Genomic DNA, 25,461 nt, shown 5'->3' with positions numbered 1-25,461 from the left:
TGATTTTCGGAAGCTGGTCTATATGGGAGCTATGATTAATTATGGACCGATCGTAAAAATAAAACTTATTTGGAGCGAAACTTGTGTAGATACATATATAAATTAAAGATTTATGTCCGATAAAGTCCAATTACGAGAGGACATTTGTATGGGGGCTAGGTGAAATAATGGACCGTTTCAGCCAGTTTCAATAGGCTTCGTCCTTGGGCCGAATTATTATGTGTACCAAATTTTATCGAAATATCTTCAAAATTGCGACCTGTACTCTGCCCACAAGGTTTACATGGACAGCCAGCCAGCCACCCAGCCAGCCACCCAGCCAGCCAGACGGACGGACATCGTTTAATCGACTCAGAAAGTGATTCTAAGTCGATCGGTATACTGTTAGACCAATATTTTTGGGCGTTACACACATCTGCACAAACGCATAATACCCTCCCCACTATGGTGGTGTAGGGTATAAAAATAATATAAGAAGAGCATTAAAAATTTGCTCTCTTAGTTTCAAAAAGCTTCTCTTTCTTCTTTATAATGTTTATAAACAAACTATTTACGCACAACAGAATTGAGAATTTTCCCTCGCACGCTTCTTTCAAAACAAAACAATTTGAAATTCTAGGAAAATATTATTTATTTAGACAAAAATAAGGAAATAAAATTGTATATAATATATGTATGTTTATTATTTATTAACATAGTTTAAATAACCTTCACATTATCGCTGAGCAGTGAAGTAAATATATAAATTAATAAGTGAAAAAACATACTTGGAATAATATAATGAATCATGCAAATGTGCATACAGTATTTATCTACTTCACAACATTTTAACAATTTTGGCGTCAATTTGCTATTTAATATTGTGCCCAATATCACATTTTTTAATTTACTAGTTTTTACATCATATTTCGACTACATTTTTGGCATTTTTTTTTTTTACAAAATTTATTTTCTTCCAACATTTTTTTAAAATTTTTCTAAAAATGTTCTCATGTGATGGGTATGTACGTTTCGGCACAGCCGAATATCGCTTTTTTATCGAATAAAGGGTGTTTCAGTAAGAGTGCACTTTTTAATTTTAGTGTAACTTTATTTGTGCTTGTGGCAACTCTGAAATTTGCCAGCTGTCAGGTACGTTTATTTTGATTATTAAAAATGGAGCGCTTTGCGAAACCTATTATGGAAACAAATTTGAAAAAAATTGGGTCGATTATATACAGTAAAACTCCTGTGTGTAAACGTACCGGTCCGTCTCTTGAAAATATTAATACTGTAAACGAATATGTCGCGGAAAACCCGAAAAAATCAATTCGGCATCTTTCTCAACAAGTTCAAATTTCACGAAGCATTACGCACCGAATTTTGACAAAATACCTCCAACTTCATGCGTACAAACTAGCAGACCAATGGTAAAGTGATGTCAGTGAAAATTTTTCGAAAAAAGTCGTCTTCTCCTATGAAGCGCATTTCCATCCGAATGGCTTCGTGTTCAAGTTATTAAAATGAGCCGTACAAATGCTCCAGGGGCGGCGCTATTGGGGACCAAAGTAAGGTACCTACTATTTTTTTGATTTTATATATTGAAAATCATTTAGATTTGGAAATATTTGGTTTATTATTGGTAATTTTGTTGTTTAATTAAAAAAAAAAATTAATTTTTAAAATTCGGAAATTCCCAAAAATATAAAAGTCTTTGAAATCGGTTGTGAAAAAAAATTGGCACGTGTTTAAAAATTTTACATGTCGAATTTTCGAATTTTTTTTCACAACCGATTTCAAAGACTTTTATATTTTTGGGAAGCGCTGGGCTAGGTCTTGTAAAAACATGCATGTGCTATTTTAAAATTGAAATTTTAAAAATTAAAATTTTTTTTTTTAATTAAACAACAAAATTAGCAATAATAAACCAAATATTTTCAAAACTAAATGATTTTCAATATATAAAATCAAAAAAATAGTAGATCTTTGCTGTTTTTTGGGCGAAAAGCTGACTTAACTCTTTTTTTATTAAAAAACTATTTTCTTTAAGATCATGTAACAATTTTATATTTTTCTGTACGGAATCTTTACGGAGAACATTTTCGCCATTCGGAATTTGACATATTTTTTATAAAAATTTCAAATTTGTGCCACATGTTGTAAAATCCCAAAGCTGAGATCAGTATACGGAAAGCAGCTTTGAAAATCTTGATGTGTTTCCTATTTATCCCCAAAATATTTTCCCAGCCCCGAAGGAAATGTGGAGAATATAGGCAAAATAATAAAAAATTAAATTTTTGGGATCTTTGCTCTAATTTTTAGGAATTTCGGGATTGCCTTTGATCTTTTGACAAATTTTTTAAATTTTGTTATTTAGAATGACAAACTTAAAAAACATCGAAAATTTCATTTAGTTTCGTTAGTAAATAATAGGGTATTCATTCGACTAATGATCGTTCGATTAATCGAATAATTTCTTACGAATAATTATTCGAACAATTTAAAAATTACTATTTTCGAATAACGAATAATTCGAACAATTTTATGTAGAATAATCGAATAAAACGAATAAATGTTCATATATATTTAAATTTACAAAATTGCTTAAAATTTTTCATAATTTCAAATTTAAATAAGTAATAACGACTCACAAAATTTGTATTGTTTCTGAAATTCGACAAATAACTAAAGACAAAGGGACTTTCGATCACTGTAGATGAGTGTTCCGATAGCTCCTTCTATAAATATATAAATATTACTGCGAGAAGTTACAATTCTAAAAACAAATATTTCAAAATTTTTAACTTAGGACTTGAACCAATGAAAATAAAAGGTACGGAATGAAATATTTGTTATTTAGCTGGCGAAATATTTGAAGAATCGCAATTAATAATCAAAATTTTATCTTAGATTAAAGTGGAGTTGAATGTGATGGAGAATGTGATTTTGCAACGGCCGTCGAAAGTGATATTTAGGATGACATTTATAATGATTACATTGAAATAAATGAAGGCCTTGTTCTTAAAATATATGTATGTATATAAGTGATGTTATTAACCGCGTACGTAAGTGTTGCAAAATATTTCATAAATCGAATGATAAACACAAATATTGCAAACTAACGTTTTGTTGCAAGAAAAGCATGGAGTTCGCCTTATACATGATTTTGACCATCGTTGAACATCTTTGCCTAACATGGCCTGACTTCAAATTTGCTACGTTCACTGACAATGATATCAAACTTAGGACAGATTCCTTTTATTATGTAATTCCCCAAGACCACTTTATTAAGCAAATATTCGGCAACGTTGATAGAGCTTGATGTATAATTAGAGATGCTAAACGGGAAATCCCGTTCCTGAAAAGCCCGGAATTTTTTAATTTTAAATCCCGGGGTTTTTGGGATTTTCCAAATCCCGTTTTTCATAAATATAAAGGAGAAATTGTCATTTTTGTCTGCCTTTTTCATGCATTTTTACATTTTACAAGCCCGAATATTGCAAAGTGATTTTCAGCAAAGTTATTAAGCTCAACTTCTTCTACAATATAGTTAATGGTCAATTCTTCCCCTTTTCTTCTGATGAAAATTTAATAATAGACATAGTTTTTGAATGTTTTTTTAACATTATCAGTACTTGAATTTTTAACTTAAACGTTATTTTTTGTTTTCCTTTACTTTTTAAAAAAAAAAAATTAATTATTCGAATAATTCGATTAATTTTAAACGTGTGATCGAATTATTCGAACAAGTTAAAATCTCTTATTCGAATTATTCGTTTTATTCGAACAAGAGAAAAATCGAATAATTCGAATACCCTAGTAAATAAAGATTTTATTACATATTACATATTCATTGAGTTTTTAAAACTAAAATTTATATCAAAATTTTAATAGAATTGCAAACATTAGGAACAATTTGATCCACATTTATTCCGAGCTATATTGTTTTGTTTAGATAAGTTAATTTTTGGTCTTACAAAAAAAATTTCAAGTCAATATCTCAATTAGATTAAAAAATATTCCACTTTAAAATTAAGTCTATCAAAAATATTTGACTTTTTCATACTAAAATTTTTTTATAAATTTTCTTAATATTTTATTCAACACAAGTCATTGGTTTTGACTCAGTCACATTAAAAAAAATTTTTTTAGTATCGAAAAGTGCAATATATTAGATCATTTGTATGGCCCATTTTAATATCTTAAACTCGAATACTCCTTGCCTACGCCCACGTCAAATTTTATCCCGATCGGACCAGCTGTTTAGAAATGCCAGATTTATTTCCAAAAAATGTTGATTCTACCCCACTGTGCGTTGTAGGGGTAAATATTGACACCTCTCCCTAATAATTGTACCTGGTTGATTCTGCCATGGTCTTTCAGTACTTTAGCAAAAGTACATTAATTAATTAAATTTTCTTTGGTTTTAAAAAGTATATAGATTTGGTGTTTTAGATCATATTTTTTAGAGGTTTTTAAAGATTTTAGACCATATTTCTAGTATCCCTGCTGATAACATTTTTTACTTAGTCATTGAAAACTATCGGTTTCATTTGTTTATATGGATATTTATTTTAATTTTTTTTCATCAACATAATCACAGGGTCATTAGTAAGTTCCAAACTATTTAATATCCATGGGTTTTATAACCTTGTTGGCCATGACCGCCATGTCCATAACCTTGACCTTGATGGCCACTTTGTTGACCATGAACGCCAGATTGTTGACCATGAACACCGTGTTGTCCATGACCGCTAACACCATGATCGCGAGATTCGGGGACACCGTGAACGCCTTGTTGGCCATGACCGCCTTGTTGACCATGACTACCTTGTTGGCCATGACCAGCAGCACCATAGCCGTGCTGAGCCAAAGCAACGGCGATTAAAGCGAAGAGAACAATCATCTATTATAAAAAACAATTTTAAATTAATTAATATTATTTATATTTATTTTTTTTAAAAATATATATTCACTTACAAATAATTTTGCCATATTTGTTTTATTAGCGTTGTTTGATATTCAGTTTCTTACAGCATACAAATTTTAAAAATTCTGCGTTTTTATACAAAAAAAAAATACTGCACTGAAATCTTTGCATTTCTTTGAATTAATATACAAATTACCTATAAACTAAGAAGCAATCTTAATAGACCTAATAATTAATTTTATTTATGACTTTTTTATTACTTTTTTCAATACTAAACTTAGGGTACCTTATCAAAAACAATAAACAAATAACAATTGTATATTGTGTGTCTTGAGTTATGGTCCATATCGATATCAGTTTAAAAAGGTTTAAAGGTGAATAAAGTGTCTTTATTATTTATGATAATATTTATAATAAAAACACATACACAGAAAAAAAATTTATGTCTGGTATTATTTTCTACACAAAACTTTTTCCCCCGTATTCATAAAAAAAAATTCAAAATTTAAACAATGTTTTAAAGCAAAATTTCCATACAAAATTTGATTTTAAAATGTTGTTTAAATTTAAAAATTGTTTATGATTACGTCCATTTGAAATTATTCCCAAAACTTTTTAATTGTGAGTATGAATTTGTTCATACATATTATAAAATTGAACATTAAGTAATTTTTGTATTGCTTTTTATTTAAAATTTTGCCTATATGATGATTCGCAATGAAATTTTAATAATTGCATACATATTTATTTCATAACTAAAAATCATAAAAAAAATTGTATACCCACCAAAAAAATATTGAGGGGCATATTGATTTTGTCATTCCGTTTGCAACACATCGAAATATTGGTCGTAGACGAAGAGAGTATATGGCGGGTCATCGTAAAATTCTAAGATCATCTAGCTATGTCCGTCCGTCTGTCCGTCTGTCCGTTGGTTGAATGCTTGATAGGGCCACGAGAGAAGGACTTAGGGAGATACAATTTTTTTCTAATATTATTTGTTGATCAGAAATGTTTGGTATTCGAAACAAGCAATATAGGTAAATCGGAACCAGAGTTATGGACCTAAATGTAAGACAAATTTCTTCCCGGTATATAGGAATACAAAATTCAGCAAAACTAAGATTCACGTAAAAGTACATCAATATTTTTTTCGGGTCGATGCAAAGTTCACTTCCTAAAATCACTTAAATATTCATATATATATGTTTAGAAATAGCCGTTCCAAATTTTATGAAGACCAGAAAATAATCATTTAATGATCCAATAACAGGACCACTTCCGAAAAACACAGGACCACTTCCAATGAATTATTGGTCGCATATTTATTTTGGGTTTTCACAAAAGGCAAGGTATGGCCTGGATAGACGGATTTAGGCTGAAATTTTCCATAAAATACTGCTTTTTGATCAGAAAAGTTTGGTATTGAAAATGAGCAATAGGTGAAGCAAGATATTACTGATATTTTCTAGTAACAGCAAAAATCTCGTGAACCAGACAAATATTTTATCAAAATACACAGGTGGGTATATAAGATTCGGCACAGCCGAATATAACATTCTTAATTGTTTATACTTATTATGAATTGAAAGCAGTGGCAGGCAATTCATAACATTTATGTACAAAATTTTTTCTGTGTATGAATAAGACTTAAATGATAACACTCAAATGTATGAATTTGCAATTGTGAAATTATATAATTTCAATTTCAAGACATTATGACGCATTTTTTGTTTATATGGAAAAATTAATTCATTGGAAAATACTCCATTTAATTGTTAAATTATTTAGAAATTTATAATTGTAGTGTGCGTATCAAGATTCCTTAAAATTACTTTGATGTATAGTTAAATGAAGTAGGGTCATTATTTTTATTACTCTGGTGACATGTGCCGCTAGACAGATTAAAAAAAAGTTCATTATACTTCATGGTAAATAAATTCAATAATAGGGATGCCAATTCAGAAAATCTCGGAATTTTTTCAATATTTGGAATTTCTAATGGAAATATACCGAAATGTTGTATATTTTTGGGACGATTTAAATAAAACTTGAGAAAATATAACATAAAGTCCAGCATTTACAATAAGAGTACACAAGTTGAAATTAACCCTTAATATGACTTGGGCTCCAAATGTACCTCAATTTTTAAAACCACAAAAAAACTAAGTCATTTTGACAACAAGTGCTCTTAAAAGTTAATTTCCATTTTTGTACTGCTATTGTAAACTTTAGACCTTAAGAAATATTTGTCGCAAGTTTCATTAAAATCGGCTCAAAAATGTATAATATTTCGCTAACTTTCATTTAGAAATTCCAAATATTGCAAACGTTTACCTTCGACCTTTGACCTCCACGGTTTAAGGGTTAAAAAATCCATATAAATTATAAAAAATTTCGTAATTTTGAGAATTTTATAGACAAAATATTTTGAAAAATTTTTTTGTAGGCTAAAAAAAATTACTGAAAACAAGTTTTCTCAAACCTCAGACACATTGCAGCATGCATTTCCCTTCCAAATTTTTACAAAAGGAACAATTCAGGGATAATAGTTTTCTTCAGGAAAAATACTTTAATACATTTTCCAGTTAAATGGAAATCTTTCTCGTACTACTTCTTACTAACATCCTTGTTTGACGCATTAATTGTTTAAATATTGACAATAATGACAAAACTAATTATTAAACAAATATATACAAAGTTTAAATAAAAATTGATTTTTTTTTTAAAAAACTTTTCAAGTTTTAAAACTTTTAAAGGCACTTTTTATTACTGCTTTGCTATAAGAAAGAAGAAAATGGATGTTATAAAAACAATTAAGACAAAACACAAACATGATAATAGTATTAACAAAAGCAAGCAAAAAAAGATCATTAATTACACAATGTAAACTTTACGTTCGAAAAAAACTTTCCAAGAAAAACAACCAAAATCAGCTTACCACGAACAGTGTTTAACACATCAATAGAAATGTTAGACTCCTCTTGAAGGTACGTAAATACGAACGAAAGGTGCTAGAAAAGCATTTAACATCAATTCAACAAATTCAAGCAGGACCATAAGACCATTAAGTAATAAACATACGTAGTGATTATCCAGCACACTTACAGCGCTCTGCAGCGATACTGATGAGGATTTTATGGTATTTTATTGAATGCAGCTGCAGCTCATAAATAACGAAAAAAATGTTTAAAACAAATAACACAGCGTTGCTATTGGAGCTGCTATTTTCAACGTCTTAATATCCTTTTTCTTTTTTTTTCCAGACAAACTGAAGACATTAAAAAAAATTTAAGTAGAAAATAATGGCATATAAGAGAAAGGAATCATATCGAATGGCAAGACTTATGATAATGCTGCTGCTTTAGTTTTTTTACTAGCATATTTGTTCATTTCTTTATTTTTCATTTTCATACAAGTCTTGTAATGATTTCCGTTAATAATGGGTTACAGTGGATGAGAAGGAAAAAATTGGGGTCTTATATTTTTGAAAATATTTTTAAATCATATTATTATATTCATAAAAAAATTTTAATTTTATAAAACAAACCACATAAGCCTTAAACTCGACTTTAAGTCCATAAATTTGACTATTATTTTAAATTTCGTACCATAAAACATATCTCAAATATAATTTAAAATGTTATTTCATTATTTTAAAAAATTCTTTTTGTTTTGAACTTTTATATACATTTTCAGCCTAACTACAAAAGCCTTAAAGTCGATGTTAAGTCCATAAAGATGAATATTATTTTACATTTCATACTATAAAACAAATTTCAAATATAATTTAAACTCTTTTTTTATTATTTTAAAATAAGCTTTTTGTTTTGAACTTTTATGTACATTTTGATTTTTTTAATTTTTTGAAATTTCTTTTTTTATTTACATTCATTGAAAAATGTATATGTTGGACAAAAGTTTTGAAAGCTTTTTAAAATATTTTTTTATGGTACGAAAAACTAAAAGTTCTATTTTAAAATAAAGTGGACTTTAACAGAAATTAACTATAAAATTATTTTTTTAATGCTATGTTCACACTTGGGCTTTTAAACGCGTTTAAGCAAAATTTTGATTAAGTTAATCAAAGCCGTTTACAATACATTTTAGATGATTAAGTTGACACTAAAATGATTAAGTTGACAAACAATAAGTTGAAAAATAAATAACAACATTGATGAATTATTTAAGGTTTTTTTTAAGGAAAAAAAACTTCTGTCAAAATTTATTTATCGGTACTACACTAAAAGGTGGTCGATGCTACATCATAGTCGGTTTGAGGTATGTTCAGGTGATTCTATGTGATTAATGAAGTGGTTATGTTTTAATCATGTCAAGAAGGAATCCAACAGACCTGAGCTGATGATAGGATCTATAAATTAAACATAATTTTTCATCCAACTGTGGTGGGACGTAAATAAAAATTAATATTTAGATTAAAGATTTGAACAAATTATTATTAGTTCACATTATTTTGTAAAGATACAATAAATAAAATATGAAAAAAAATTGTCAATTTGAAATGATTAACAAATCATTTAAATGTATGGATAATCATCTCGATTTTGTTAAGTGATTAGAGCTTAATCACGTTTGAGATGATTACTCTGCAAATGTAAACATAGTATTATTCATGATATTAAAAAATTACAAGGTTGTTTCATTTATATTTTTTTGACAAGAAAGGGGAAATATGTGTAGTATGTAACAGTTCACAATGCTCCAATTAATATTTAAAATAAATAAAAACGGATTATTCTAAGACGTGTGCCTTTATATCACATAGGCCATGACAATTAAGAGCTGCCCGAAGATAGTGATACCTTTTTCAATCAGACTTTAAAAAAATGGATGTTTTTAAATTTATCAGAGGAATTTTAACGTTGCCTCAATTGTTGCATCAAAAGGATTTTGTGGTCGACTTTCTTTTATAAAACTAGCCTGTGCTACAAACGTGTTACTGCAGTCTTTACTGGAACTACTTTATGTGTTTTGGCTAGAAATTTGAGAGAAGACTTTTATCCCAATTTTCAACGTGTCCTATTATCCATATGTTTACTCAATAGTCATGAGGCAAACCAAATTTCGCTTATCTAATTATGGTTCTTAATTATTTGAAACGCAATATAGGCTTTGTCTTCAATTGTATACCACCCTTGCTGGACGAGGGACGCTATGAAAAACGTGTTACCAATTATAAACTGGAGTTTATATTGAAAACTATAGAGCGTGAACAAGCTGATAGTGTGTAGGGCTGTGGGAATTTGTTGAGATAAAGCGCGGCGTAAAGCGACAATACCATTGCATTGCCGGAGACTTTGCAGTTTATTTTAGAATCTTTGGTGGCGGATAAGAAGCTAATACCACAACAGAGCCAGCTGTTGAATGATATAGTGGAATATCGTTAAATATTGCACTGTATCATTCATCATACCAAGTATCTAACAGTTGTCCCAATGAAATTCTCTCTCAAATCTTATTAAGTAGTACATTCGTTTCGGTTGTACATTCGTAAAATCGTTCTCTTATTCGTGGAGGTGCAAGAGGTTTGTGCCAGCAAACAGCTTTGTGACTTAGTTGCAGATATAACTACAATCAAGCATAAACTAAATCCTTATGCTAACGATACTCCGGAATTGAAAACCTTGGACAGAATTATGTTGCTGCTCAATACCTTGGATAAACGCACAATAATATTTTGAATAAAATTGTTTTTTATTTTATTTATATTTGAAGTATCTATACTTCAATAAAGGCAAAAATAGGATTAAGTTTAATGAATATGTTAGCTTTGTTTTAGACATAAACTTCAAATCCCCTTTATTGTCAAATGCTTAATTATGTTGACATAAAGAGAAAATGGAACTACCTAGTATTTTTTATATCATGGTATTATTTACATTCATTGAAAAATATTTTCATTTATTTGAATGTATGAGTTGGAAAAAGTTTTGAAAGATTTTTTAAAATAGTTTTTATGGTACGAAAAAACAAAAGTTCTATTTTCAAATAATGTCGACTTTAACTAAAATTAAATTCAAAATTTCTTTTATAGTTAGGCTGAAAATTTCCATACCAAATTTGTTTTAAAAACCTTTAATAAATTTAAAAATGTATTATGAATAAAGCCTTTAAAGTACTTATATGTGCAGTACATGACAATCTTTAATGCTTATTTTTTGATCGATTGAAACTAACTATTTGTCTTTCATTACAAAAGCTCAGATAGTAGCTGAGGTTTGAATAGTCGCGAAAAAAATTAATTTTTTTCGATTGACTAAACATTTTTAATTTATAATAAAATGCACGAATAAATTTATTTTTCAAGCTAAAAAAATTAAAAATAGTGTATTTGTGTCACAACTTCTGTATTTATGTCACATCTACTACCAAGATCAGAAATTGTTCTCCGCCATATAAAAATTGAGTTTTTTTCAAAAAAACAAGTAAGTGAGCTATAATTGGTTTTGTCGAATCCTATATACCCTTCACCAAATTATACTTAAAAATAGAAATTTTAACAAAATTTAAAAAAAATAAATTTTTTTTTGTAATTTCTTAGTGAAAAAATTTTGTGAAAAAAAAAATTCTTTTGGTGAAAAGATTTAAAATTTAAAACAAATTTTTTTTTTAAATTTTTTCAAAACTTTTTTTTAATTTTTTTAGTGAAAAAAATTTTGTGAAAAAAAATTCTTTTGGTGAAAAAAAATTCGGGTTAAAAAATATTTTTCCCGATTTTGACCCATTTTAGGTCCGATTTACTGTAGCAAACGTCGTTACAAAGGACTTTCAAATATCTATCAATAGATATCCATATTGTCTATATTAATGACTTAGTAATCGAGATATAGATCAAAAATATGTAAAAAATCGTGGTTGTCATGATTTGTTCCTAATATCTCAGCCGATTTTAAATAGTAGCATCCTCGAAACCACTGTACCCGATTTACAAACTTTACGATTCTGATTTTATACTATACATCATTACATAAACTAAAAAATACAAATACATCTACTATAAATGTAAAAAAGAAAAACAAAGACCAAAAAAAACAATAAGGAATAACGTTAATCAGATAAGCCAAGAATTATAGTAAAAAGCACAGCAGCTAAGAGAAGAGAGGGAAGCAACGGAAGAAGAGAATGGAAATAAAAAATCTGTAGTACATGAAATACAAGAACAACTACAAGCACTTGTACAACAATTTAAATACCAACATAAAAACTAACAAGGGAAAATAAAGACAATGAATGAGACGACGACGAAAAAAAGGAAAAATAAAGAACGAACGAACAGCAATTAAGCTCTAGTTCTTGAAACTAAAATGCATGAATGTTGAATTAATTAAGTTTGTTAGCGGTTGAAGCGTTAAAATTGCTATTCAATAATTTCTTCATCACAAGACACTACTTTCAACATTTTATGGTCGTATCATTGTCAACGTTCCACGTCACCGTCAGTCAGCCAGCCAACCAGTGTATTTTTGTTTGCCACTTATTCCATTCTTTTAATTTTTTTTTTCTTTTTGTATGCTAAAATATTAGCACAAAACGGGAAAAGTTTCCGTACAACAAATGATAAACAGATTAAAAACTAAAGCGAGAAAAAACGAATTGTCGACAAAAAATGCCAAGTAAGCACGAGTTGAAAAACTAAGGAACGCATAGAAATATTGAAACGAAAAGAACAATACCAAATTAAACAATTAAAATGTAGAAATTAAGTAAGACCGTTTTCGGTGAATAAACACAATTACAATTTTGTAGGTTACAATTGAAAGATAAGAAGAAATTGTGTTAGAAGTATAGATGAGAGGAAAATATGATTTTGAAAATTTTATTAATTAAATTTTAATTAAAATATTATTACCCTAAGGTACAATTACACTGGTGTATAGCCCTAGTTAATAATTTGCTCAAAATGTGTTTACTGTTGAAAGTACGGGATGTGCTATTACGGTTTTCAAAACTAAGTAATATATAAGATTGTGTAGTTACAATACATTATCATGTGAGGAGCCGCTGAACAAAAGGTACTCTTTCGAATTTTTTTACAAATTGATTTTTTGGTAGTTTTATAATATTTGGGTTGAAATCTTCTAGAAAAAATCAATTTCCCAAAATTTTTAAATTTTCAAAAAAGAACTTTTTGTTCTGCGGTTCCTCATGTGATGTTTACAAATTCCTAACTAATACACGAAGGGAAAAATATAGTTGTATATGTTTAGTATAACCATTGCAAAATGTTTACAAGTTTTTAACAATACAATGATCACTGTAATAATTTATTTGATTGTGGTAACAATAGTATGTTTAAGTTACCATTCACAGAATTGTCGGAAACAAAAACGTTTTTTTTTTTTTTGCTTTGATAATGTCGAATTTTGTAGCATTGAATCGTCATATGCGGGAAGTTTTGCTTTACTTCTTCAATTTGAAAAAAAGTGCCGCTGAAGAACACCAATTGATAATGGTGAATTTGTTCCATCGGTTTCAATTTGTGAGAGATGGTTTGTGCCGTTTAGAAGTGTTGATTTTGACACGGATGACAAAGATCGCCCAGGACAGCCAAAAAAAAGTTTGAAGACCAAGAATTGGAGGCATTACTCCATGAAGTTTGTTGTCAAACTCAACAAGAGCTCATTAGGAGCTACTCAATCAGCAATTTCAACACGTTTGCAAGATGAAATTGGGTACAATACGAATTGAAGCTAAAAGACCTTGAAAGACTATTTTAAATGCCTGAAATGCTACTTGAACGCTAGAAAAGAAAATCATTTATGAACCAAATCATTACTTGCGATGAAAAATGGATCAAATACCCAAAGCGTAAGAAATCAAATACGACACCGGTTCAGTCTTCGTATCGACATCAAAGCCAAATATCCATGGATTTAAATTAATTATCTGTATTTGGTGAGACCAAATGGGTTACGAGATGCTAAAATCCGGCCAAAGCATCACAGTGAACCTGTACTGAACGCAAAAGGGTTCGTTTGAAGAGAGCATTGACTGAAAAACGCCCAGAATATGCGGCCAGAATTGAAACCGTAATATTCCATTATGACAAAACTCGGCCACAAGTAGCAATACCTGATAAAAAGCTATTTAAAAAGATGTGGTAAGACAGGTGACTGATAGCCAAGAGCTTTCCCCGCGCGACTACTATTTGTTTCGATCGATGCAGAACGCTCTCTCTCTGAAATACGCTTGATATTGGCTTGATTCATTCTTGGCCACAAAAGAGGAGCAGTTCTTTTGGCTCGGAATCCATATGTTGCCAGAAAGATGCGAAAAGGTCATAGCTAACAATGACCAATACTATGAATAAATTTATATTGTAGAAATGATTCAATATAAAAGCTAAACGTTTTAAAAAATTACGCATTTTTAAGTCATGAATCACAGCATTAATCTTTGGTGATGCCGAATCTTATAGCGTAGACAGACGACAGCGTTAATTTGCATTAACAATCTTAACTCAAATTAACTTGTCAATTATCCCCATCCTAATGCGCATTAGCTTTGACGTAAATACACAAAATCAAACTGAATTTAGCTATTTCAATATGGCAATACCGTCGAAATCAATCAGCTGTAGGAAAATTATTTACTATTTTAAAAGAAAACGTAACACAGTAGAATAGAAAAAAAAATAGGGAAATAATGCTGTAACTTCTAAACGGTTAGTCCAGTTTGTATGAAATTTCACATTCTCAAAGAGGAAGTGTTGTAGAGTTTAAGTTTTGAATTTGGATCACCTGAGCTCACCAGGGCCGCGGCCACTGGTCCCCAAAGTTGGACACATTGGGTATGTTAAATTTTTAAAACGATCCTATTTCTTCCTTTGTATTCCAATTTCAAGCAAATTATATGTATTGAATCTCCTCATCGAGCACTACAAAAAACCTCCTCATAGCTATAATTATCTCTTACAGTTTAGGAGATATTCGCATTTGAAAATTAAATTTTCTAAATTTTTACCCACCCTACTCCAGTTTTTTGATAACAGCGGATCCAAGTATTTCCCGATTTTCTCCAAATAATGACTAAGTCCAAAGTTATATGCCTTTGAATTTAAAAAAATTTAAAAAGGTAATTTTTCCCTAAAACTTTTTCTCTTTTTATGTTATCGCAAACAATTTCTAAGACCATGTATAAGGAATTTATACTTTATGAAAAAAAAATTAAAAATTATTGATACCGAGGGGAGCAGGTCCATTCAAAAAACGCCTATTTTTTATGTAAAAATAAAAATTCAAGTTTAGGGCAAAAAATCTCAAATCGTATAGTCAATATCAAAATATAGTAACCCATTTTAGATGGCCAAATATGTTCTTAATTATTTTGTAAACGGTTCCGATAACGCCGCCCTGGTATAGATATTATAGCCAAAAAAAAAAATACCATTTTTGGGGGTTTTCAACACTTTTTTGGGAATTGCGAGATTCCTGATAACAAATTTCAAAATTTATTTTTATTTTTGCATTTTCAATAGAAAAATTAGCAAAATTTGTATCTTCGCAAAAATTCATTAAAAATCATTTTTGTCATATTTTTCGAAAAAGTATTCCATGAATTTTTTGTTTGTCAAATGTTATACATATTTTATAAAAGAAGACAAAATCCCCTATCCATTGATATATAACACGTCTTTTTAAATTGTGTTTTTACGTGGCAATTAATTGGGGAAAGCTTAACATCTAGCAGAGAATTTACCGATTTGCAACAAATTTTTTCAACATTAAATCTATTATTAGATATCCATAGATAAAAAATCAAGGTTGTACTGGTTTTTTTTTCCTATCTCAGCCGTTTGCAGGCAGATTTTCCCGATTTTAAATAGCAACCGAACCGGTTCTAAAGCGGATATATTGATGTATGAGTCATGTATGTATGTTACTTGAAGATTACGGCAAGTTGATTTCAACATACAGACGGTCCGGCGCACTGTGGCTCATTATCGTTTTTCATCGGCCAAAACTTTGTTACTTTTGAACCGAGAGATATTTTGGAAAATTTTTTTGATGAACTTTTGGCCGATGATATTGAGATATGAGCCACCGTGAGGCGGACATGGCTATATCGACTCCGCTATCTATAACGATACAGACCAACTTTTGAAATCGATGTCTTCCGATCGGGATGAAATTTGCACCAAGGTTAGCTCTATTGGATTGTAACTCAGACACAATTTTTCAACAACATCGGTCGAGAACTCTCTGAGTTATAGGGGGTAAAATTTTGACAATTTGGTCAAACAGGGGTTTTTTCTTATCCATGTAACTTATTACCTATTGTTCTTAGCAAAATGTGTCCCAAATAGTATAGATAGCTATTTCTTCGATCTTTCGAAAAAAAATATTTAAAAAAAAAAAAAAAAAATTTTAATATTTTTTTTCCGAAATCAAAAACTTTTTTTTTTTTTTTTAAATTTTTTCTCTTTTTTTTTTTTTTTTTTTTCTTAAAATAAAGATTAGATATTTTCCTTGAACACCTACTTGGTCGCTTAGTGGGATGCGAGTAGGATATCTATCAAAATAAATATTTTGTAACTCAAAACATAAAATTTTTGACTTTTTTTGCAAAATCAAAAACTTTGTTGACTTTTTTTTTCAAAATGGACCCTTTTTTAATCTTTTTTTTTAGGTCAAACAAAAGCTTAGATATTATCCTTGAAGACCCTTTTGGTCGCTTAGTGGGATGCGAGTGGGATATCTATCAAAATAAATATTTTTTAACTCAAGACTTACAATTTTTGACTTTTTTTTTTGCAAATACGATTTTTTTCCAAATGGGCCCTTTTTTAAAATTTTTTTTGTAGTCAAAAGAAAGCTTAGGTCCATTCCTTTAAGATATTTTTAGTCCCTTAGTGGGATGCGAGTGGGATATCTATCAAAATAAATATTTTGTAACGCAAGACATACAATTTTTTAATTTTTTTTTGCAAAATCAAAATTTTTTTCCAATATGGGCCCTTTTTTAATTTTTTTTTTTGCTCAAAAGAAAGCTTAGGTCCATTCCTTTAAGATATTTTTAGTCCCTTAGTGGGATGCGAGTGGGATATCTATCAAAATAAATATTTTGTAACAATTTTTTAATTTTTTTTTGCAAAATCGAAATTTTTTTTTTTAAAAATTTTTTTTTGCTCAAAAGAAAGCTTAGGTCTTTTCCTTTAAGACCTATTTTGTCACTTAGGAAGATGTGAGTAGGATATCTATTAAAATAAAAATGTTGTAACTCAAGACATTCAATTATTGGCTTTTTTTTTGCAAATTCGAATTTTTTTTCAAAATGGGCCCTTTTTTAAAAATTTTTTTTTAGTCGAAAGAAAGCTTAGGTCCATTCCTTTAAGATATTTTAGGTCCCTTAGTGGGATACGAGTGGGATATCTATCAAAATAAATATTTTGTAACTCAAGATATACAATTTTTGATTTTTTGGCAAAATCAAAAACTTTTTTGACTTTTTTTTAAAATGGGCCCTTTTTGTAATTTTTTTTTTTGCTATAAAGAAAGCTTAGGCCTATTCCTTTAAGATGGTTTTGATCGCTTAGTGGGATGCGAGTGGGATATATATCAAAATAAATGTTTTGTAACTCAAGACATACAATTTTTGTGTTAAAACATTTATTTTGATAGATATCCCACTCGCATCCCACTAAGGGACTAAAAATATCTTAAAGGAATGGACCTAGGCTTTCTTTTGAGCAAAAAAAAAATTAAAAAAGGGCCCATATTGGAAAAAAATTTTGATTTTGCAAAAAAAAATTAAAAAATTTTATGTCTTGCGTTACAAAATATTTATTTTGATAGATATCCCACTCGCATCCCACTAAGGGACTAAAAATATCTTAAAGGAATGGACCTAAGCTTTCTTTTGACTACAAAAAAAATTTTAAAAAAAGGGCCCATTTGGAAAAAAAATCGTATTTGCAAAAAAAAAAGTCAAAAATTGTAAGTCTTGAGTTAAAAAATATTTATTTTGATAGATATCCCACTCGCATCCCACTAAGCGACCAAAAGGGTCTTCAAGGATAATATCTAAGCTTTTGTTTGACCTAAAAAAAAAGATTAAAAAAGGGTCCATTTTGAAAAAAAAAGTCAACAAAGTTTTTGATTTTGCAAAAAAAGTCAAAAATTTTATGTTTTGAGTTACAAAATATTTATTTTGATAGATATCCCACTCGCATCCCACTAAGCGACCAAGTAGGTGTTCAAGGAAAATATCTAAACTTTATTTTAAGAAAAAAAAAAAAAAAAAAAAGAGAAAAAATTTTAAAAAAAAGTCAAAAAAGTTTTTGATTTCGGAAAAAAAATATTAAAAATTTTTTATTTTTTTTTTTAAATATTTTTTTTCGAAAGATCGAAGAAATAGCTATCTATACTATTTGGGACACATTTTGCTAAGAACAATAGGTAATAAGTTACATGGATAAGAAAAAACCCCTGTTTGACCAAATTGTCAAAATTTTACCCCCTATAACTCAGAGAGTTCTCGACCGATGTTGTTGAAAAATTGTGTCTGAGTTACTATCCAATAGAGCTAACCTTGGTGCAAATTTCATCCCGATCGGAAGACATCGATTTCAAAAGTTGGTTCACTTGACATGAAATGCCCCATATACATTGTTTGGTCGCACATGAAAAATGTAGAAATTGCAAACGGCATGACAAACTTTGCCACTCATGGTGAAGGGTATAATAAATCAATATATTTTCTAATTTAATGTTGACTGCAATATGAAGTCTTTGAAGATTTAAATCTGATGAATTATTATGAGATAAATTAATCTAATTCATTTTTATTTTTTTCATTTAGTTTTAATATAACCATTAACAGTAATTCTTAGATTCTTAAAGTTTATTAAATAATCAATTCAAAAATATTAAGTTGGACGCGGAGTAATGGCCAATAGCATACAGTTATTTTCCTTCAAACATTTGTTGAAGCAGTCTATTCACACTCATATTTGAACTGCCAGAGGCATCCAAAATCGTTTGAGGTCAACTAACTGTAAAACACAAGTTTTTGCATAAACAGCAATACAAATAATTCTTTAGTTATGCATTATGTTCACTCTTGGTTATAAAGGGTGTCTTGAAATTTACTCAAAATTTAAATTAAATAGAAACACAGTTGTTTTAGATTGTTATTTTCAATGACAATTTTACATAATTGAGATTAATTTCGTTGATGCAGCTTTGAATTTCCTCCTTCAATAAACGGTTGGTTGTGGTCTAGATGGCATGACTTTAACATATTTCATTAAATGACAGCCAATGGTGTTAAATTACACGATCTAGGGGCAAATTGTGATCACCGAAATGAGAGTACACGACCAGAAAATTGATCATGCATGGTTTCAGTATAGGACCATATATAGTCCACACCAATTCAATTTCGTGTCTCGATCTCGAGTAACGAAAACTGATTGGCATAATTTTCAGAGAGGTATGTACCGATGGATGTACTTGTTTTTTAAAAACAAATCGAAAATTTTGAAGATTAACAAAGAATGAGGTTATATCATAATCTTACTAATCGAGTCAAGTTCGAATTGAACATTTCTCTATTCAAATATGTTTCGTGTCAGTTTATCAATCCTACCCTTCTTTATATTTTGAAAAGAAAGTATTATAAAATTATGAATATCTACATCAACAAAAAAACACCCTTTGTTTATACTATAAAATAATAAACATAAACTAATGAATGCCTTAAATCCAATTAAGTTCGCAGTTCCATTTTAAACTTTATTATATTCAGTTTTAATATAATTCACTTTAGATTTCCTGTTAGTCTTCTATTGTCTACAATTTTATTATACTTCAGGCAGACTTTAGTATTTATACTTATAATCAACTAATATCAATAAATAAATAATTTACTATTTATTTTTATGTATCCTGTTAAAACTTTTTCTTTTGCAGACAATTCCTTACAACGCTATAGCCACCTCTTGTCTCTAATCAATTTCATTATTACCAATAAATAATAAATATATTCTTAACAAAAGCTTACTGCTTTATAAATCGTTCGTAAAGCAACAACTTAGAAAATATATTTACGTACTTATACAATATAAAAATCCCCCAAAGGATTATTCTATTGAAACTCCTCTAAGCAAAATTAGAAGAACAACAGAACAATGACAAAAAAAAAGAAAAAACTTGAAAAAAATTCCAACAGTAAAACTTTGTTGTCATTCCAATAAAACTGAAGTTTATTTAGTCATAAAAACCCCAACTATATGGCATCCATACAAATGAACAACAAGAATGTGGACGCACATGTGTTCATGGTCTATCTATCGGTGCTACATTCTACAATTTCTCGTCCTTGTTAAATACAAAAAACAAAAAAGAAACAACAAAGACTTTGTTACTCACCCTTCCAGGGTATGTACTTATATACATATACCAAACCAATTTCTAAACCAAAATAGCTGCCAGCAAAAATTTAATGACTTTGAAAATGCGTTAACCATGCGTGTGAATGTTGCACAGCTAAACATTTGTATTGAAGTGTGTGAGTGTAAACAAAAACTTGTGTTGTACAGTTAATTGACTTGAGTTTAAGTACATATATTTATGAATAGACTGATCCAAAAATGTGTGAACAATATATACCATAATCTACAAACCGTTACTCTGATTCCAATTTAAAATTTTGTATAAATATGTTTAATTAATTTTTAAAAGAGCATAAATCAATCTATTAATTCCTATGATTTGATTACTGCGGGTTATAATTTAAAATTAAAATAATTTAATTTAACTAAAAAAATGCGAATTTTTTTAAAATTTTTAGTTTTTATTTTAAAAAATTTGTACAATAAGTGAAAATAAATGAAAATAAATCACAGATATGTATCCCTCAAAATGACATACATTATTAAAAAGAAAACCCGTGTTCAAAATGATGTATCATCTATTGTAAATCCCTCATTTTAAAATCATACACCTAATAGAAAATCAGAAGAGAAAATAATTTAACAAAATTTTAGCAGGTACGGAAGAACTATAAGAGATATTTTTATAATTTTTTCATATTTTATTCCCTATTATATTCTCAATAAATCCCAATGAAATGATCAAAAAATTCGGAAATTTGTTTAACAAAATTCTTAATTATTTGAAAATTGAGTTTTGAAACTTTAAACTTTAAAAAAAATATTTTTTTGGTCATACCTGCGAATAGGTTAACGGTATCCTACGACAAGACAAAAACTCATATACAAGTAAATATGGATATATTTTAAGCAAAAATGAGCTTTGATTTTAATATTTCTCAAACTATGTTAATTTTGTTTTTACATTTCTTGTTCTAGTGGCCTGAGACACATTAATGGCCTGGGAAATTTTTAATAACTTTAACATTTTTTGACCAATTTCTGGTTTTTATGTCTCATTAAGACGGTAATTATGTACAGATTTCGATTCTTTTAAACTAAAGTAATTTTTAAATGGCAAAATTTTTACAAAAACTGAAAAAAATGCATTTTCCCCTTGTAAATGAACCTCAAAACTTTAGAGGGCTTGCGGCGCGTCTTAACCCCAACCGATTTACCTAAAATCTTTTCAGCATGATTTTTTACCAATGTTCACCAAACTGATGGTGCGACTAGCCAAAATCAAACTTTCATTTATTAAGGGCCATCCTAGTGTCCACCTTATGTTTTTTGCAAATTAATTAGGGAAATCTGAACACAAATGAAGAAATAGATCGTTTTAAAAATTAAATTAAAATTACCCGATGTGTCCAACTTTGGGGACCCCTAGCCGCAACCCTGTTGGGACCATGAGGTCCAAATTCAAAACATAAACTCAAAAACACTTCCTCTTTGCGCACTCAAATCGGACTAAACGTTTAGAAGTTACAGATTTATTTCCCACTATATTATACCCTTCAGCATGAGTGGCAAGGGTATATATAAGTTTGTCATTCCGTTTTCAATTTCTACATTTTTCATTTGCGACCCCTCAAAGTATATATATTCTGGATCTTTATAGATAGCGAAGTCGATATAGTCATGTCCGTCTGCATGTTGAAATCAACTTTCCGTAACCCCCAAATTACCTACAAATATTATTGATACATAAATATATCTGGAATTCTTCCGGCTCGGTTGCTATTTAAAATCGAGAATATCTGAGATATTAGGGAAAAATCGAGACAACCTCGATTTTTGGCCTATTTTTGATCTATATCTGGATTACTAAGTCATTGATATAGACAATATTGATATCTAATGATAGATTTTTCAAAGTCGATTGCAACGATGTATATACACGCAGAGAAAAAACATGGTTGTGGTAACCATAAACTAAGAGCAACATATTATGATCAGATTTTTGCTTGTAGACCAAAACATATTATGATCATTATTAGTATCATAAAATATCATAATATGTTCTGAAATAATCAAACTTTTTGAAATAATCATATTATTATATAAATCAATCATAATATGACCCAAAGTCATCATATTTATGACCCAATTAAATCATATTATGATACAATGAAATCATGTTATGATCCAAAATAATCATATTATTATTAAAATTTTTTTTTGGAAATACAAAATTTTAATATGTTTTAGTTTTAAAGTACTAAATTCACAATTAAAATATTATTGATAAAATCAAATTTATTGTTATTCGCTCTACGAAAGTTAAAGATAATATACAAATAAAACTATAGAGAGAATGGGAATTACAGACACTCAAAATTTACTTGTAAAAATAACATAGCTTAGACAAATACCAACACTCACAAATGGTGGGAAAACAGACTATTAAAAGTAAACATATTTTGTTTGCATGTTAAACATATTATGACTACGCGTATATAAACTTAACATTTCATGGTTGTACATAAAAATAATATGTTTACCTAATTATCATTAATTAGTTGTTCGAAAGCCATATTCATATTTATAATTGCGATGAAAATATAAACGTTTACAGTAACTATAATATTGTTGAAATTATAACAATAATTATATGTTTACGACAACAATATATTGTTACAGAGAACATAGTATAGTTGTCGTAACCATGTCCAACCATGTTTTTTCTCTGCGTGTATATAAGGCTATAGTAATTTGGACTTAAAATGGATCAAAATCGGGAAAAATATTTTTTAATCCGATTTTTTTACCAAAAAATTTTGTTTTCGCTAATATATTTAAAAAAAAGCAATTTCGAAATAAACAAATTTTGAAAATAAATTTTGAAAAAATTTTTTTTTTTTAATTTTGTTTAACTAAAAATATTTAAAATTTGTATTTGAAAGTATTATTTGGTGAAGGGTATATAAGATTCAACACAGCCGAACCACTGTGCAACGTTTTACATAATTTGGAAGCATTCTAGTGTAGAGACCTTGTTTAATATTTATGTGTAAATATTTTCATACTAGAATAAAGTTCTGACGGCAACTCAACCAGTATTAGTTATATGCTTTTAGAAACATGCACCAAATTGACTGAGACTATAAATACTGACACACATTTATTCATATATATGTATATGTATGTATATAAAGATTTAACAAATCTCATGTAATTACCTGAGTATGACTTGAATATAATTAAAATGAAGTTTAAGGCAACTATGACACAATCACAACAGAAATGTCCAAAAACACACTTCTCAGTGTTATACCCTGCACCTAATCGTACATCGTAATCAATCAATCAATGAATAGAATTAAATTTGTAAAACATTTTAAAGAATCTATTTCCAATGATGAAAGTTATTAGAAACGGTTGGAATTAGGGAGAGAAATTGTTTAGATATTTTTAAGAAAATGAATAATTAAATTTAATGCAATCAACATATTTATGATTAAATTAAGTTAAATCCTTATTTGTATATAACATTAAACCGCTAATATAATTTAATATTCAACCCTTCACACATTGTTTTCAATCTGCCTCATATCCTTTAATAAATGCTCATAAAACCAAATAGTTTGGACACTAATACCTCAAGCTGTTTTCATTTGTTCCACAAGAATATAAAAAAAAAAGAAACAAAACTACTTATTTCTCAATAGCTGATACACGTTGAACGTAAATACAATCATGCCTGAGTATTCATTGTATGTTGCATTTTACAATTTTTATTATAAAATTATTTTATATTATTGTTATGAAAATGCTTTCAGCATGATTGCACGATTTCTGCCCCATACATGCAACTGCTACTACTACTTAATATTGCCACATACACTCTTCTTAAAGTTCAATAAAATGCCACAAAAGAGTACGTGTTTGGTTATTTACCTTGTACTTACTTTTTAAGACATACAAAGGCAATACAAATAAGAAAGCAAAGAAGAGTTTGAATAGATACATTGTTATATTTTTTCTTAACAAGTAGAAAAAAAAAATAACATAAAAAAACTCAAAAATGTCCATCATTAAGAAGGCAACTACCAGCAATATAAATTTAACATACCATTGCATAAGATTCTGCTGCAAGTAGATACAATGTTTGTATGTTACGAACTGACTGGTCAGTATGCAATAAATTGAGGTCAATTCTATTTATTGTTTTTTATTTAGTAGTCTGCCTGGGAATTTCCATTTAAATGATTGGAAAATAACATTTTGAAAGCCAGTGGTATCATCATCATTGTTCTCTTTGAAGTTTTACTTTTATTGAATAAAGAAGATAAAATAAAAGTAAAGGAGTTAAATGTTCGAATTATTAGTTATAAAGAATTTTTGAATCATATTGGATATAAAGATTAGGGAAAAATGATATAATTTTAGTACAAAATGAAATATGTTGGAGTGACAAGATATTTATATCGATCTCAAATATAATATGCCTTCCGCTCCAATAGGTAGTCTTTAATTATCATATAAACACTCACCGACAACATTGACTTAAAGGCGTCTATCTTGGCAGGATCATTTCTCCTTCAGTTTCAAAGGTCTTTACTGATAAATTAAGATCGAATAGAGAACATCATGTTGCACAAATTATTATGCATTTCAGACTACAGGTTCGCAACACTTTTCCTCAGGCTAATGATCATTACTGACAGACTCACAGCCTGTTTGTGATTTGGCCTTGAATGCCATGAATGAGATGACGCTACGTTTTGCTGTTACTCTTTACTACACACTAGAATGAAGCCAGTAGCTGAGAATTTTCTGGCCAAGAGGTGTTATTCGATTTCGAATACCGCGCTATATATACATTTATACTATTTATAAATGTCTTCGATCGAGAGATTTGAGAAATATTCCTGAGAAATGGGATTTTTAATCTCCTTGCATACAGTGGGTCATAATCAGAAGAGCGAACTGTGTTTTTTCATAATGTCAGACATAATTTTTTTTCTGTTAGTTAAACAATAAATACAATAATCATACAAATAAAAAACTCCAAAGCAATATCTTTCACGAGACCAAAAATAATCATTTTAAATTTTCAAATTGAGAAAATTTTGAAAATGGTGTTACTTTTCGATTCATATAAAAAAATTTCTTAAGGAATTTATAATTCTGTTGTATTTTTTTGAAATGAATC

At 28.8% G+C, this 25,461-nt stretch overlaps 2 protein-coding genes across 2 annotated transcripts in view; one reads left to right on the top strand and one right to left on the bottom strand.

Moving 5' to 3' along the window:
* LOC135950371 (uncharacterized) overlaps positions 1 to 25,461 on the top strand; it is a 165,560-nt gene that overhangs the window by 102,079 nt on the left and 38,020 nt on the right. The gene's annotated exons all lie outside the window — the stretch shown is intronic.
* Positions 4,527 to 5,121, bottom strand: LOC135951482 (antifungal protein-like). Its single transcript, XM_065501138.1, has 2 exons — positions 4,960 to 5,121; positions 4,527 to 4,885 (listed from the first exon to the last, which is right to left on the bottom strand). The coding sequence occupies exons 1-2, from the start codon at positions 4,972 to 4,974 to the stop codon at positions 4,607 to 4,609; spliced, it is 294 nt and encodes a 97-aa protein (XP_065357210.1). The 5' UTR covers positions 4,975 to 5,121; the 3' UTR covers positions 4,527 to 4,606.

This window comes from Calliphora vicina, chromosome 2 (genome assembly GCF_958450345.1).
Source record: "Calliphora vicina chromosome 2, idCalVici1.1, whole genome shotgun sequence".
Classification (NCBI taxonomy): domain Eukaryota; kingdom Metazoa; phylum Arthropoda; class Insecta; order Diptera; family Calliphoridae; genus Calliphora; species Calliphora vicina.
The sequence above is the reverse complement of the archived record's forward strand: the minus strand, read 5'-3'. Positions and strand labels throughout refer to the sequence as shown.